General features: G+C 43.1%; 1 protein-coding gene across 3 annotated transcripts in view; it reads left to right on the top strand.

The window, feature by feature from the left end:
* Positions 1-17,612, top strand: part of PLXND1 (plexin D1) — a 245,944-nt gene that overhangs the window by 191,376 nt on the left and 36,956 nt on the right. For all 3 annotated transcript variants that reach the window (XM_053295803.1, XM_053295804.1, XM_053295805.1), the window contains one exon: positions 17,268-17,414. In XM_053295803.1, coding sequence (XP_053151778.1) covers positions 17,268-17,414 — 147 coding nt within the window. The remainder of the gene's footprint in view (positions 1-17,267; positions 17,415-17,612) is intronic.

The following is a 17,612-nucleotide window of genomic DNA, read 5'->3' as shown; positions in this document are numbered from 1 at the left end:
TACTAGTACTCTGTATTAAGACTTTGGATCCCGACTTACACCTATCTAAGGGCAAGAGAGCTGGTTTTGATCCTTACTGCCAGAATAAAGAATACAGGTTTTGTAGCAGGAGCATAGATTGAGATACTTAAACGTTAATCTAAAACATGGAGCTAGCTTGTAAATAATTTGTTTCCTCCCATTTTAAACCTGGCATGGTCCCAGCTGAAAGAAAGATGAAAGACAGATGTTAGAAACGTAAATGTATTCTCCATATGGGCTGTGATAATGCTTTAATTCCATAGTATTTTGTAGAGCAGCTGATGACTGGCTGAATCTGGTGAAAACCTGCCAGTAAACTAGACAACTTGGAAGGAGTCTGATTTTGACAAGGGTGAGAGTGCCACCTCTCCTTCTGTTGTTGTTTGTTCTGCTGGAAAACAGTTCTTGTCCACTTGGCTGTAGAGGACAAGGAAAAGGCAATATGCCTGTTGGTTTTTCAATATTATATTTTGGTTTTATATATATAAACAACATAGTAGTTTTTATTAGCATTGGTACTCAAATGAAAAACAAATAAAAGAAAGAAATCGCAAAGAACATATACCCTAGTAGAGTATGTTGCCTGCTCTGATTTTGTCTTTTTTGGTGAAGACAGGTCTTATTGAAAACAAAGTAGAACAGTTATTTCACTGCAGCCTGAGTGCTGTGAATAATAACTGAAAGAGCAATCATGTCTGTCTGTCTATCAGTTCAGTCATATTTATATACCACCGATATATGCATCTCTAGGCAGACATTGGGGCTATTCTGACGATCAGCAAAAATCGGGCTAGCCTCTGCTAGCCTGATTTTTGCTGATCGACAGACCCACCGGACTCGCAGCCGAGCTCGGTGGTTCTGGAGCGGCTAACCCACTCCTGTAGCCTGCCCCTTAGCCCGGGTTTGTGGAGTGAGAACTCCGCAAACCCGGGCTATCTGCTTGTGAGTAGCCGTAGCGCGGCTACTCACGAGTAGACCCCAACCAGGAGGCAAAAAGCCGCTTGCCGGCTCCGGGGGTCTCCCCAGAATGCCCTGCGCGCTCACGCAGGACATACTGGGGCTTCCAGGGGCCACGCGGGCCCTGAGCTCCCCAGCCCCTGCCAGCTCCATATCGGAGCCAGCAATTGTGTGAGCGGCCGATCCTCTCCCAGGGCTCCCTTCCCACTCACAGCCCCAAACCGGGTCTCACAGATTGTGAGACCCGGTCCATTGACTATAGTCACTGAGTATGGTCAACAGATCTTGAACCCAACTGCAAGGTATCTTGAGTCCTGCTAGCTGAGATTCTCTAAGTAAAGATATAAGGGACATCTCATTCATTTAAAAAGAGGGGGGGCTCACCTCATACCGACTTGCTGTTACCTCTCTCTAAAAGCTGTAAGTCTTAACAAGAACATAATTGATCTGACCGATTTCAGTCTTGGAGGCAGGAATAGTTGCAAGCTATGTGTATCAGTTGTCCCCAGTAGAGAGCAAATCTTTTTATTATTATTATTATTATTATTATTATTATTATTAATTTACACAGTCAGACAGGTTTTATTGACTGGTTTGTTTTATCCAGACATCAAGTCCTTCCCAAGGACCTGGGATGGTTGAATTTTATTGTCAATGTTGTTGCTGTTGTTATAGATATCATCGCAGCATATAGGCTGTTCCCAGTAAAGTTGCTTTTTGTAAGTGGCTGATGGTGATTTCTGTGGCCCCTATGGTGTTGAGGTGCTCTTCAAGGTCTTTTGGAACTGCACCCAGGGCGCCAATGACCACTGGGATTCTTTTGGTCTTTTTCTGCCACAGCCTTTCAATTTCAATTTGTAGATCTTTGTATTTGGTGATTTTTTCTATTTCTTTTTCTTCTATTCTGCTATCCCCTGGTATCGCTATGTCGATTATTTTGACTTGTTTTTCTTTCTTCTCGACTACAGTGATATCTGGTGTATTGTGTGGCAGATGTTTGTCTGTTTGTAGTCGGAAGTCCCATAATATTTTTACATCTTCATTTTCTTCAACTTTTTCAATTTTATGGTCCCATCAATGTTTGGCTACAGGTAGCTTGTATTTTTTGCAGATGTTCCAGTGTATCATCCCTGCTACCTTGTCATGCCTTTGTTTGTAGTCAGTCTGTGCGATCTTTTTACAACAGCTGATTAGATGGTCCACTGTTTCATCTGCTTCTTTACAAAGGCTGCTCTTGCTGTTTGTTGTTGACTTTTCTACTCTTGCTCTTATTGCATTTGTTCTTAGTGCCTGTTCTTGCGCAGCCAGTATTAAACCCTCTGTTTCTTTCTTCAAGTTGCCATTCTTAAGCCATTGCCAGGTCTTGGTGATGTCTGATTTTCCACTTATATTGTGCAAATATTGACCATACAGGGGCTTATTTTTCCATTTTTCTGCTTGGTTCTTGACTTGTTCTTTCTTGTAGGCCTGCTTTGTTTCATTGGTGTTGAATAGTTTCGCGTTATTGACCATTCGAAGTGCATCTTCTTCACTGTCCTTGATATATTCTTCAAGGCCTCTTTTCTCCTCCTCTGCTGTTTGATGGACTTGCAGCATTCCTCTTCCACCTGAGCTGTGAGGGAGGTATAGCCTATCGACATCACTGCAGGGGTGCAGAGCATGATTGATGGTCATTATTTTCCTGGTCTTACGATCCAGCGTCTCTAGCTCTGCCTGGGTCCAGCCAATTATTCCTGCAGTGTATCTGATAACAGGTATAGCCCAGGTGTTTATGGCTTGTATGGTGTTCCCGCCATTGAGTTTGGACTTGAGGATTTTTTGAACTCTCCTGATGTATTCACTTCCAATTTTTGTTTTTAACTTCAGTGTGTGCAATGTTATCAGCCTGGAGAATGCCCAAGTATTTGTAATGTTCTTTCTCTTCCAGGTTCTTGATGTTGCTTCAATTGGGCAGTTCTATTCCTTCTGTTTTTCTTATTATCCCTCTGTTCATTATTAATGCAGCACACTTGTCTAGTCCAAACTCCATTGCTATATCGCTACTGAATATACGGACAGTGCTTAGTAGTGATTCAATTTCTGACTGGAACTTTCCATACAACTTCAGATCGTCCATGTACAGCAGATGGTTGATTTTACTGGATGTTTTAGATGTTTGGTATCCGAGGCCTGTTTTGTTTAGTATTTGTGAAAGTGGGGTCGTGGAGATTACAAACAACAGAGGGGATAGTGAGTCCCCTTGGAAAATGCCTCTTCTAATGCTAACCTGTCCAAGTGTCTCGCCATTGATTGTTAACTGTGTACTCCACATGCTCATTGCTTTTTTTATAAATATCTGAATGTTTTTGCTGACCCCAGTTGTTTCTAAACATTTTAGTATCCATGTGTGAGGCAATGAATCGAAGGCTTTCTTGTAGTCAATCCATGCAACACTTAGATTTGTTTTTCTTCTCTTGCAATTTTCTAAAATCATTTTGAAGATCCTGAGTCCTGTTGCCCACTTGCCACCAGATGTCCAGGGACTATAGCACCTGGCACGGTCCTTGTTGACCCGGGCGATGACCGATTTTTACATCCTCATTTTCTTCAACTTTTTCAATTTTATGGTCCCACCAATGTTTGGCTACAGGTAGCTTGTATTTTTTGCAGATGTTCCAGTGTATCATCCCTGCTACTTTGTCATGCCTTTGTTTGTAGTCAGTCTGTGCGATCTTTTTACAACAGCTGATTAAGTGTCCACAGTTTGATCTGCTTCTTTACAAAGGCGGCACTTGCTGTTTGTGGTGGATTTTTCGACTTTTGCTCTTATTGCATTTGTTCTTAGTACCTGTTCTTGTGCAGCCAGTATTAAACCCTCTGTTTCTTTCTTCAAGTTGCCATTCTTAAGCCATTGTTGTTGTTGTTGTTGTTGTTATTTCATTTATATCCCGCTCCTCCTCCAAGGAGCCCAGAACGGTGTACTACATACTTGAGTTTCTCTTTCACAACAACCCTGTGAAGTAGGTTAGGCTGAGAGAGAAGTGACTGGCCCAGAGTTACCCAGCAAGTCTCATGGCTGAATGGGGATTTGAATTCGGGTCTCCCCGGTCCTGGTCCAGTACTCTAACCACTACACCACGCTTGCTCTGTGAATGCAGATAATCAGGTGAATGCAAAATGAGAAGCAGGAGCAGGATTCTCATGCTGTACTTTGGATACCCTTGGAAGCCACAAGACTTCTTGCTACTTTGGGACACCTCTGAATCCCAGCACTACTGCAGGAAAAGCCCAAGCCTTGGAGAAGAGTAGGAGGCTCATGCCTGCAGTTGCCCTGAGCCTGGAGATGCTGTGAAGCAACAGGACTGGTTCAAAGCGCGTCTGAAGCCCAGTGCAGTTTCCAAGACATGACCCCTCCTGTCCATAGCAAGTTAGATGAAGGGCAAACACAGAAATGCTGATGGCTACCAAGACCAACCAAAATGTATGAACCTCTGCTTTCTATGGCTTAGTCTCAAACATTCTTAAAGAGAGACTTTGAAATGATTGTATCACAATTATTTATTTTCATTGGGTTACTGCCAGATGTTTGAGAGTCAGCATTTTCAGTTCACGGAAGACTATTCAGGGTCCTAAAACATGTTCTAAAAGAACCTCCAGCTCTTGCCTTTGTCAGAGTTCCACCAGTTTTGACTGCCCTTCTTAGCCAAGCCAGAATGTGTGGTTGCTTGCAGGCTTCCCACAATTAGCTAGCACAACAGCTTTGCAATAGCGCAGCATCTTTGCGATAGTGCATAAAACCAGACTGAAGCCACATCTATTATATGAACAGGAAAATAAGAGTTGCACACAGAATAAGGAATTGGGGAAAACTGGGAGTAAAGAAAGGTGCAGAGGAATTCAAAAGAAAATACAAAAGCACTAACTAAAACTGTTTTACCTTAGTCTAGCAGTAGTCAGGTCCTTGGCTTAGAGACTGTTAATCTCTGCAGCATCTCCCTTTCTGGATACCACCAGAAAGGTGACGTAGCAACTTTAGCAACTGGTGACAAACTGCCTGGGGTCTTTTGGCCCCTATTTAATGTAAACCGCCCTGAGCCTTTTGGAAGGGTGGTATAAAAGTTTTAATAATAAATAAATAAATATTTATAGTGATTAAAGAGGGAGAAGATTCTCCCACTTTTCCAAAGATAGACAGCTCTCTCTGGGATCCAGTGAAAAGTGCCAGCATATATCCGATGCAACATTGGTCTCGAGCCAATCCAGGATTGAGGTTGTCCATCCAAACTGGAGGTTCTTCCATCTTAGCTCAAGAATGTCTGTTACTTCCATTCCACCTTGAGTGCCTTGAATGGGGAATATTCCTCCTTTTTGCTAATGACTGAATGACTATCTGGCCTCTTGTTACTGAAAGGACAGAGTCATCAAGACAGTTTTAATCCTTTTTTTTTTTTTTACAATAGGTAGCCAGCTTAAACCAGACCTACCTTTAGACATGTAAGTTCAGAACTTAAGGAAGAGGAACCTCCAGTTTGGTGGGAAAACTTCAACCCTAGATTGGCCCAAGACCAGCGTTACATCAGAGATATGCCAACTTTTCACTGGGTCCCAGATCTGTTTTTCTCTGGAAGATTGGGAAAGTCTTCCCCCTCCTTAATCACTATAAAGAGGAGAGGAGAGCTGGTCTTGTGGTAGCAAGCATGACTTGTCCCCATAGCTAAGCAGGGTCTGCCCTTGTTGCATCTGAATGGGAGACTTGATGTGTGAGCACTGCAAGATATTTCCCTCAGAGGATGGAGTCGCTCTGGGAAGAGCAGAAGGTTTCAAGTTCCCTCTCTGGCAGCATCTCCAAGATAGCGCTGGGAGAGATTCCTGCCTGCAACCTTGGAGAAGCCGCTCCCAGTCTGTGGAAACAATACTGAGCTAGATAGACCAATGGTCTGACTCAGTATATGGCAGTTTCCTATGTTCCTAAATAAGGGGCCAAAACTCCCAGCCATTTTTGTTACGAGTCATCAGTTGCTAGTCACCAGGCAACCAATCACCATGTTACCATCTTCTACTGAGGTCCAGAAAGGGAGACACTGTAGAGATTAACACTCTCTCAGCCAGTACAGGGACCTGCCTAACTGCTAAACTCAGGGGAAACTAGTTTTAGTTGGTTAATGTTTTTGTATTTTCATTTGAATTCCTGTTTGGCCTTCCTCCAACTTCCCCCTATTTCCCCAATTTCTTATTCTGTGTGCAAGTCATATAATTAGAAGTGGCTTCAGTCTGGTTTTAAAAGGTTCTGGAAGCTTACTTACAAAACTCTGCCCCATGTTCCTCACAAGGTCACTGATGCTTTGTTCTCAGACTAATATACTGTTGTCTAAAGCTGGGTTCTGAGGACTCTGGCTGTGCAGGGCCTTTAAGTCCCAAGCCAGACAGCTCTAGTTTGTTGAAGCCGTAAGCCTGGTCAGTGGCTTTAGATCAGTCTTCAGTGGCTTTAGATCACTCGAAGGAGCTGGTCTTGTGGTAGCAAGCATTAATTGTTCCCTTTGCTGAGCAGGGTCTGCCCTGGTTTGCATTTGAATGGGAGACTACATGAGTAAGCAGTGTAAGGGGAAAGGGCCACTCTGGGAAGAGCACCTGCATGCTTGCATGCAAAAGGTTCCAAGTTCCCTCCCTAGGATCTCTAAGATAGGGCTGAGAGAGATTCCTACCTGTTGCCTTGGAGAAGCCGCTGCCAGTCTGTGAAGACAATACTGAGCTAGATGGACCAAGGATCTGACTCGGTGTATGGTAGCTGCCTATGTTCCTGTGTTCTATGTTTCTAGCAGCATGGTCCTAAATTGGGATCAGAACAAATCTCCTTACTGAGGGCAGATCCTAGGAAAATACCATAACCCCCCACCAGTCTGTCACACCTCATTTTTAAGCAAATTATTCCATCTCTGTTGTTCAGAAGACAGGGCAGAGCCCTTTTTGAAAATCAACCTCTCTGTAACTCTAGGAAGTTCCCCCAAAGCATTTCTCCCTTTTGAAAAGCCTGGCTTTCTAAAATACTGTTAAGAGACATTTGAATAGTATTTCCATCTTATTAGGGACTCCTCAGAGTCTTCTCCGGTTTGAATACTGCTGGCAAGCATAGTGATACCCCTGACCCTTCAAATATCAATCAGCTTTTAGTTCAACTCCCAGTTGAGAGAGAGAGAGAGAGAGAGAGAGAGAGAGAGAAGGTGACATTCCTTGTAGGTTTCCTTGTTTTCATCTTTTTGGCTCCTATAGATACAATGTTCCTATGTTTGTTCTTTTTGCTATTAAAGAGCTACCATATCTTTAGGTCAAGAGCAATAATTTCTTTTGGGTAAATGTGACTTCAGTGCATCCATGTCAAGCAACTGAAAAGCACTTTCTTGAGTGCTTTTGTCCTTTATAAGACAAAACTGGTCCATCTTCCTAAGTGAAATGACCTGTGATATGAAGTGAATGAAAACTTTGGTTTAACCGCTTCAGGACATATGAATGCCAGTAATTTTTGTCCCCTCTCATCTCTAGATTTATGTGGTCAGCCTAAAGCTATGACAAAAAAAGCCTGTCCTCGGTTTTTCAGCAAGGCACTTCACCCTATCCTCTTCTTGTGTAGATGGTATCTAAGGCGGTCTTGCTCAGACACTAGGATTCAGACCTTGAATGTATATTTTCCAACCCAGAGCTCATGCAGTCTAAAGCCTAAACCAGTGGCTGAGCCAGAGCTTGGAGTGTAGTGGGAAAGAGGTTCTGTTCTAGGAAGATGGTCAGGTTCCTATAAATTAAATCTAGTCTTGCCAGAGACTTCATACTGTGTGCCAGTCACAGGGATTCATGTTGCACACCCCTATTCCCCTCTGTACCCGAAGAGCAGTGTTCCATCTGTGTGTGGAATTAGTTTTGTTCTCGGTGGCAATATCAAGGCAGTGTGTGCACATGCATGCATTCAGAGTGTGCACATAGTCAAGTCAAGTTTTATTTACGGTCCTAGACCAATCAATCCATACATGCAAAAGGCAAAACAGATTTATAAGAAACTCTATAGGTTCTCATTATACATCTTAAAAGCAATGTTACAAAAAAGAGTGTGCACATACATTCAGAGTGGGGCCTTCATGATTCAACCTGAGGAAGAACAAAAATTAGCTGAGCAGACATAAAAAAATGTGGGAGCACACGCACTTACACGTGCACACCTTAGAGGGAATACTGCCGAAGAGGATTCTGAGGCCTCTAGTTTCCCAGTTCAAATCTATAGTCTCTGACAGATGATGCAACAAGCTAAGATGGTGCTTTGCCCCAGGAGACTAAGAAAGCTTGGTCGATGAGTTGTCCCTTATGGCAGCTCTTCCCAATATGCTTTCAGCAATGGAGGATGTTAATGAAAAGGCAAAGTGTACTTTCAGAAATCCTATTTATCCTGCACAAATATGGCTACACAGCATTCTCATTGTGTTGTTCAGTGATCTGCTTATTTGTGGTAACTGTTGAGAGGTTTTTGTTAAATCTGGTGATAATTACCACTGAGAACATTTCTGCCCACACACGAATCTCCTGATGATGTCCCAGAATCCTAAGATCTCAGAAAAATGACTGCAAGTGGCTGCACATTTTAGAAGGCTTGTCCACTTCTCCTTGCACACTTGAAGGACCAAAAATGCGACTATTTTTTTAAGTTCTTCAGATTTAAGTTATTTAGTGCCTCCAGTGGTTTAAGTTACAATAAGTGAAAAGTAAATGTAGCAGAGACCCACAATCACATTCCCAAGTGCACTACAACCTGTCAAAATGATAATACCTTACCAACTTCATTTATTATGGTTATCATCACAATAGATTTGATGCAACATATCAAATTAGATATGTTTATAAGTGATTAGACTGGATCACTTTCAGTTTGTGACTCCTGAGGATGTAGACAAGCTGCTTCGGACTCTGCAGCCTACAACCTGTTCTCTTGACCCTTGCCCAACTTGGTTTATTTCTCCTGGTAATTGTATTATCAGAGAGGGTCTGGTAAATATTATAAATGCTTCTCTAAGCAAGGGCAGGATGCTTCCTTGTCTTAAGGAGGCTACTATTAGAACTTATTTGAAGAAAACTGCATTGAATCCCATCCCTCAGTTAGCTAATTACTTACCCGTTTCCATTCTTCCATGGTTTGGCAAGGTGATTGAGCAGGTGGTGGCCTCTCAGCTCCTGGCAGTTTTTGTTTGTTTGTTAGTTTATTTTTACATGTATACCCCACTCTTCCTCCAAGGTGCCCAGAGCGGTTCTGGATGATACATATTATCTAGACCCATTTCAAACCAGCTTTTTTTTTTTTTTTTTTTTTGCTGGCTGTGGGGTCAAGATTACCCTAGTCAGCCTGATGGATGATCTCCGATTGGCTATCAACAGAGGGAGTGTGACTCTGCTGAACCTTTTGGACTTCTCAGTGACTTTCAGTACCATCAACCATGGTATCCTCTTGGATCGCCAGAGGGAGGTGGAATTGGGTGGCACTCTTTTACAGAGGTTCCATTCCTACCTCTTTGGAAGATTCCAGATGGTGTCACTTGGAGACTGTTGCTCTGCAAAGTGAGAATTAAAGTTCCACAAGGCTCCATACTGTCTGCAATGCTGTTTAACATCAATATCATGTTATCAATATGCTGATGACGCCCAGATCTGTTTCTCCATATTGACCCCATCAGGAAATGGCATAACTTCCCTAGATGCCTGCCTGGAGGTGGCAATGGGCTGGATGATGGATGACAAACTGAGGTTGAATCCAAATAAGACAGAGGCACTGACTGTGGGGTGTCAAGACCTGAAAGATGGTTTAGATATGCCTGTTCTGGATGAACGATCAGTTAAGTAGCTTGGAAGTGCTCCCAGATCCCAAACTTGCTCTGGTTTCTCAGGTTGAGGCAGTGGCCAGGAGCACTTTTTATCAGCTTCAGCTGATGTCAGCTATGCCCATTTCTGGAGCTTAGTGACCTCAAAACAGTGATGCATATGCTGGTAACCTCTAGGCATGACTACTGTAATGCACTGTACATGGGGCTGCCTTTGTACATAGTCCAGAAACTACAATGGGTACAGAATGCTAGGGATGTGCATAGAACCAGTTCCCTTAAGAGACAGGCGGGGCGCTGCCTACCTGCTAGCCCCCACCCCACCACTCTTCCCCGGGCCAGTGCTCTCTCCAAAAGTGGACGTGTGGGACAGCAGCATCACTCTCTGTGCCCCATTATGCGTTGCCATGCAAATGGCCGATGCACATTCGTACAGCACACACACATCGGCCATTTGCATGGCAATGCAGAATGGGGCACAGAAAGGGATGCTGCTGTCCCATGTGCCCACTTTTGGAGAGAACGCCGATGGGGGAAGAGTAGTGGGGCAGGGGCTGGCAGATAGGCATTGCCTTCCCTGCCTCTTAAGGGAACACACACACCCGCATTCAAACCAGCTTGGATGCCAGTCCATGGAACCAGTTTGGCGCTCCAGACCAGTTCCGTGCACATCCCTACAGAGTGCGGCAGCTAGACTGGGCTCTGAGACAACCCGAAGGGGACCATATAACACCCATTTTAAAAGAACTGTACTGGCTGCCGATATGTTTCCAAGCGATATGTTTTCCAAGCTGGTTATTACCCATAAAGTCCTCACTGTCTTGGGTTCAGGGTAGGGTACTTAAAAGAGCACCTTCTCTGTCATGAACTCTGTCTCCTATTAAGATTATCTGGAGTGGTCCAGTTATAGTTGCCCCCAGCTTGTTTGATGGCAACTCGGGACTGGGCCTTCTCTGTGGCTGCCCCGGGCTTGTGGAATATGTTCCCTTTCAAAATAAGAGCATCGCCTTCTCTGTTTGCTTTTAGAAGATCCTCAATACACACTTGTTTTCTCAAGCTTTTAACTGAAATTAATTTAAAGCTGCTTAATTGTTTTTATCCTATGATATTATTTTAACATTTTATTCCATGAACTTGTTTAAATTGTTGTTATTCTGTTGTATATTTGTTGTGTTTCAAATTGTGTATGCTGCCTAAAGATGCACATAGGTGGTAGGTAGGTAGGTAGGTAGATAGATAGACAGACAGACAGACAGACAGACATATAAAAGAACCTTTTGTAAAAAAAAATTTTATGCTATACTTTCCTACTAAAGACATGGGGGAATCAGAAGATGCACCGAATGATAGGAGAGCAACCATGCTCAGATCAAGAAAATGACAAAATAGGGGTCAGAGTTGTTCCTTGGCTTCAAATACTTTGAAAAGGGAAGCCAAGTCACAGAAATATTGCACCCAGTTTCACCAACATAAATTTATCCTACAGTTTGCAATTTAAATTATACATGATAGTCAAACATCTCTATTATGCACCTAATTTCTTTAAAACCCATGCAGGGAAACTTTTGGTAAAGAAATTTCCCAGCCCTTCTCTAGCACTGGGCTGTGAGATAGTTGTGACAATGGGTCTGTTTTTAGTGCTTGAATTATCCTCATTAATCATAACATCTATTTGAAACAGCTGCTGCAAAAGGTCCTTAACAATTGTGCAGTGGAAAAATTCCAGATGCTTGTCTTTTCCCTTGTAAGTTAGCATTACATGGTTTAAACATTTGTTTTATATTAATGCTGTGCCAAACAATCCATCCATTTGTACTCCAGAAATGGAAGGTTGAAGAGCAAGCCATCCAAAAATGGAAATATTCAAAATGGTTAGCCACAGTAATCCATGGCCTAGGAGTGATGGCAAGTCTAATGGTGAAGCTTACCAGATAGTTCAGTTTACAAGGTTAGCCCCATTATGAAAAGAGGTAGGGTGAGATTTGGGGTGCTTTTGCTTGTGTGCTCTGCTGCCCAGGTCAGGCTAGTGGACTTATGATGAGAGTTTAGACCAGGGATTCTCAACATGTGGGTCCCCAGATGTAATTGGACTTCAACTCCCATAATTCCTATCAAAGGCCACTGGGGCTGGGGATTATGGGAGCTGAAGTCCAATCACATCTGGGGACCCACACGTTGAGAAACCCTGGTTTAGACAGAACCGCCTGATGGCATCAGGGTATTCTCAGTTTATTCTGACTGACCCGGCCAGACTAGACTAGGCTGACTAGACTCAGGTCAGTTACTTCCTGTTTATTCACTCTGTAGCATGTCAGCTTGATTCAGACTTTCACCAGTACACCCAGCAGCAGGGAACCATTTCAGAATGGTGCAGCTCTACACTGCAGGGATATGTGTCTGAATATTTATTTCTCTATGTAAACTGCTTTGGAAACTTTTGTTGAAAAGCGGTATATAAATATTTGTTGTTGAATAGCATGATCACAAATGGAGGGCAAACTACATAGGTCCCCCCCCGCCCCCATTGGATTGGCATCTCCCCACATGATCACACTATACATATGTGCTTCCCATGCTGTTCTCTGATTTGACACAGACTTACAATGTAATCTTAAGTTGGTTTGTGACTTAAGTCCCCATCTGTAAAAAAAAAACATGCTCACATCTGCGGTATATTATTCAGTTTTCCCAGCACTCTGTCAACAATATATTCCTTCTGGGGAAATATTATTATTTCCCCACGCAGACGAGAACATTGCAGTTTGTAGTGCTTCGTGGTATGTGGTTGTGTGAGTATTATGAGCACCTATTGGATAGTGCCTGTGACATCATAACAACGTGGCAAATGTTTTTCTGTCCCCATGCTCACAGTATGTTCTGAACCAATACTTAGCCTAACACAGGATCACATGGGAGGTGAAACTGACTGACTAGACTTGACAGTGAGGCTGTTGCCATGAGCAACCAACTCCGGTGTATTCAAAAAATCTATTTTTCCTCTGAATAAGCAAGTTAACCTCTGCCCATGAGAACCGCCAGAATACACATGGATCCTGGCAGTGCTGTGGTGCCAGAGACAGCGGCACAGCCCGGCTCTGAGACAAGATTAAGAGCGCAAACGCACAATCCCAGCTCCGGGATTGTGTGTCAGCGCAAGTTGCTTGACATGGCGACAGATGCCTAGAGCCCCCGTCCCCTGGGGGAATCCCTCAGTGCACTGTGCAAGATGCACTGTGGGATTCACAGAGGCCGGGACAACAAGTCCTGGCCTCTGGTTTACCAGAGTAGCCGGGAGCGGCGCAGAGAGTCCTCTGCACAGCTCCCAGCAGCGCTGGTCATGTGGGTGTGCGGCTTGCATGTTTCCCAGGCTGCAAAGAGTCGTCTGGGGGAAGGTAGGTTGAACCTGGCCACCTACCCTGCACGCAGTTGTGTGGACAGCCCCAGTGTTTCCTTTTTAATGCTAGAGTACAGATCATCCAGCTTTTAAAGAGGACAACATGAGGGCTGTTTCTTACCAAGCATGTCTACTCTCCTTTCCTAGCAAAGTTAAAACCACCCTGTCTATATCGTGCTACCCTATTTGGACTGCTCTTTAAACCCAGTCATATAGAAAAAGAACTTTTCACATCCTACATGGAACAGTTCAAGGGATGCCAATCTTAACTTTGGTTTTCATTATTACAGAGTTATTTTGATGTCCAAGATTACTTTTAAGAACTCATAATGCTGTAGTCACACATCACAAAACATCTCATTAAAAAACAAATACAATAGGGAAGAAAATGTGCTCTGTTGGTGTATTCAAAAAATCTATTTTTCCTCTGAATAAGCAAGTTAACCTGCTCCCCCGCAATGAAAAGTCTGTCCAAGGATGGTTTTGTTTTGTCTCCAAACCAGTTTCCCCACAATAAATATGAAATAACTTCCAAGTTAACCATTCCATCTGTAGTCTCTGCTTGTCCACTTCCTTTCTCATCTTTGAAATCTATTGTCTTTGTGTTTCTGCAGATTTTCACAATAACCCACTGTTCCTGGAATTTAGAGTCAAAAATACAAACAGTGACACTGTATGCCACAGATTGAGCCTTTTGCTTTACTTCTTGAGGTCATTCACACAATCAAAAACTAAGGCTGTTCTCATGTGCAGCCTAACCCAGGCTAGGGGAGCCCAGCCTGGGTTAGGCTGTGTATGAGAACCACCAGGATCAAGTCCAATCCTGGCAGGCCAGCTCCACCTAGACAGGCTTTTTAGCCTGGCTGCTAGCTGAGGCTAAGGGAGTGAGTGCTCCCTTAACCAGGGCTACTTGCTCATGTGTGAGCCGGGCTGCTTCCAGCCTGGCCGCACCCAGAGATGGGCACCTCGAGCATCCATCTCTTGGGGGAATCTCCCAATGCATCGTGCATGTTGGTGTCTCACACATGTTGGGTTCTCATGCATAGCCTAACTGCGCAGTTATGCTGCACGTGAGAACAGCCTCAGTTTTTGATTGTGTGAATGACCTAAGCAGAGTCCCAGCCTCTGTTTACCCACACTGCCAGGAACAGCACAGTATTCCATCCGCTTTGCTCCCGGCTGTGTGGGCACGCAGCTTGCATGCTCTCGGCGCTGCGAGTGGTCATCTTGGGGAAAGGTAGGTTGAACCTTGCCTGCTGTGCACGCAGTTGTGTGCATAGCCCCGCTGTATTCTACCTAGGTTTGGGAGCTGTATGTCCTCCCAATTTTCAGTTGTGTGGAAGCAAGGTAGGAGGGAAACTTGGATAGAAATGATCATGTGGAAGCAAGGTAGGAGGAAAAGCTACCCAGGTTTTCCTCCTACCTTGCTTCCACCCAAACTCAGGTAGAACACAGATCGATAACTCTGGCTGTAAGATCTGTAGCATTAATACTGCCACAGCGGCTGAAATGCCCATTTTAGCTACTTCTTGCTGTGGTGTGCTTGGACATAGAAGAAAAATTGGTCATGTCTGCTGCTTCACCAGAAGCAATATATGAAATGCCCAAGCAATAAATACCTGCTTTGTCAGTTTGGCCTTCTTACAGAAGATTTTTATTGGCTTTGGAGGCAGCTTTATGATTCAAGTGTAGTTTGTGTCTGGCAAAGACTTTGACACGTTTGTCTGAAAAAAGTCACAAATTTTGTGTTAGGGATTCAGCCATGGGCCCTGGGGATAGGAACGTGATGCACTGGAGAATGAACCCAATCATGAATCGAGATGCAGACTGCACAGTTGACCTTGCTTTTTAAAAAAAATCTGATTTTAACATGCAGTCATTCTTTAGGTTCCATCTTGCATTTCACAATGAAATTGGCCTTCTCAACAACTCCTTCACTGTTACACTCTCTTCAAGCCCAGAGTCTAGACTGAAAATCAGCAGGGAACAGCACTTCCTCCCACTAATTTTGTCTTCACCCTTCAAGAAGACAAGGTTGCAAGTAAATTGGCCAACTTCCAGACTAACCCTGTGCCAATGTGGAAGCGTTTCTCATTGTGTGAAGGGGAAAGGGCAGTTTTTGGCAATCTGCCCTTTTCTCTGCTATTGCCTGTGCTTCCTGAACTATCTTCCTGAAGGCTGGGGGATACTCAAGGACATAGTTTCCAGAGCCACAGGCAGCTGCAGAGGAAAGGGGAGAGCTCCCTCCCCACTCACATGAAAGAAACCCAGGTGTGTCAGTTAGGCTTAGTCTGGATGTAGGCCACTGTTGTTATACCACTTTCTTCATTCACATATAAACAATACAGTACATTCTGTCAACTGTGTCTTCATTATTTCTTGGGTTTAGAGTCCTTGATCAACATCATTTCTTGCTTCTTCTCTACTATTAAGTATATATTCCTGTTTCTCCCACTTCTAACTCAGTGAGCCCTAAAACACAATTTATTTTTCAGTTTTTGCACAATTTGATTCAAGAAATAATTAAGGATTTAGTTCAAGAAATTATTATTATGCATAGCTTTAAGCATGTACTTAAGTACATCTTCTATCAGAACCAGTACTTCATTAGCACTTGATTTCAGTTCAGGGCTTTAGTTTGTCCTCCAAGGCAGTTCTGCTCTTTGTGCAACAGTGCCTTGTGCCGTGAAATCAAACCAAACCCAAATATTGTAAACTAGTGACCACAACAGATCCAGTTAGAGTGGGGATTTGGCAGGGTGGTTACAAAACCTTTAAAAAAGAAACTAACATGATTACTTTTTTTATCATGAGAAATGTTACTCATGGCAAATTAAGCTTTGGCATGAGACAACAGATGCCATATAGTACTATTCCAAGTGCATCAATGCCAAAGGTAGCATTAAACCAGCTGCTGTAGTTATGAGAAAGCATTAATAATGTTAGTCTCAATCAAGCAGAATAATCAGAATGAACACATGTTGGTCATTTGGATTTCTAAAGCATTTTAAAAATAATTACACTTCTCTTGTCCTGAGCTATTTCAGATTCAGAAGAGCCTTGTGTGCACATGCACACATGATGGAGAGAGAGAGAGAAATTAAATTACAAATATGGTAAATTAATATAAATGTATTTTAGCTGAAAACATTATTGATTACTATTAAGGAAGCTTATGTATAAAGAATTAATGAACTTTTTGAATTAAGAAGATATATTGGGGCAAGTAAATTTTTAAAAGCAAAAATGGATGGAATTAATCTGGAAAAATGCCTTAAATATCTTTGGGAAACTGTATTGATAATGTGAATAAAGGTGTTGTCATCCATTTAGGGTGGCATTAATTTTGAAGTATGGCTGCCAAAATAAGCATAAAGTCTGGACAGGGTTTCAGCTAATATGATTAATAATATTACCTGTCTTCTCAATATAACTAAAGACATAAGAATACTGTGCTCTGTTCTCACAAGAAGGATTCCAAATATTCCAACTGGATTCCAGCTATCTGTCAAGATTTGTGGTCGTATACCCCAGTTCCTTTTTAAGGATGTGCGAACCAGTTCAATTGTGAATTGGGCCAGTTCGAGCAGTTCAACCACTTCAAACCAGTTCAAGCTGGCTTGTCAGCCTGACCAGCCCATTCCGCGGGTTTGACCAAACCAGCTTGGGGACCAACAGTTCGGACCAAATTTGGACTGAACAGCAGCAAGTGGTCCAGGCACACTCCTGTTCCTTTTGTGTTGACCGGAATGACATTGTTTTATTTTGACTTTAATATTTCTCCCTGCACTTTCAGTGCATTATTGCTTCCACCTCTGCTGCTATCTTGAGTGAATTATTATAGTTTCTGTTGCTTGATTGGGAAGGATGGTGAGTACCTGTTGTGGCTAAGCATCTGTTGGGTTGATTGAAAGCTGCCTTTACTCTCCAGGATTTCTAGAGAACTGTTACTCTACTTATAGCATGCAGCCCCTCAGATAGGGTGGTGTTTGTATGAGTAATGTTGTGAAAAATTGCTTCCATTGGTAACTGATCAGAAAACCATTTCCTGTTATTTCACCTACCAGGAAACAGTTGGAGAGCCTTTCTTCCTGCTGCTCTGTGCTATTAAGCAACAGATCAATAAAGGATCTATAGATGCCATCACTGGAAAAGCCAGGTATACTCTCAATGAAGAATGGTTACTGAGAGAAAACATTGAAGCAAGGCCAAGGGTAAGAGACTCCATACTTTACAATGAAAAGGAAATGTTAATATCAGGACAAGATTTGATGCACAAGTAATCCTAAAGCACAGCTTTAGGGATGGGAGCATTTTAGGAGTGAGGCACTGTGTCCTCTTTTGGTTGGGGATGGTACCTGGTCTCAGAGCAACCACAGCTGGGATTACTTACTCCCCTGATCGACAAAATG

Source organism: Hemicordylus capensis, chromosome 2 (assembly GCF_027244095.1).
Source record: "Hemicordylus capensis ecotype Gifberg chromosome 2, rHemCap1.1.pri, whole genome shotgun sequence".
Lineage (NCBI taxonomy): Eukaryota > Metazoa > Chordata > Lepidosauria > Squamata > Cordylidae > Hemicordylus > Hemicordylus capensis.
The sequence above is the reverse complement of the archived record's forward strand: the minus strand, read 5'-3'. Positions and strand labels throughout refer to the sequence as shown.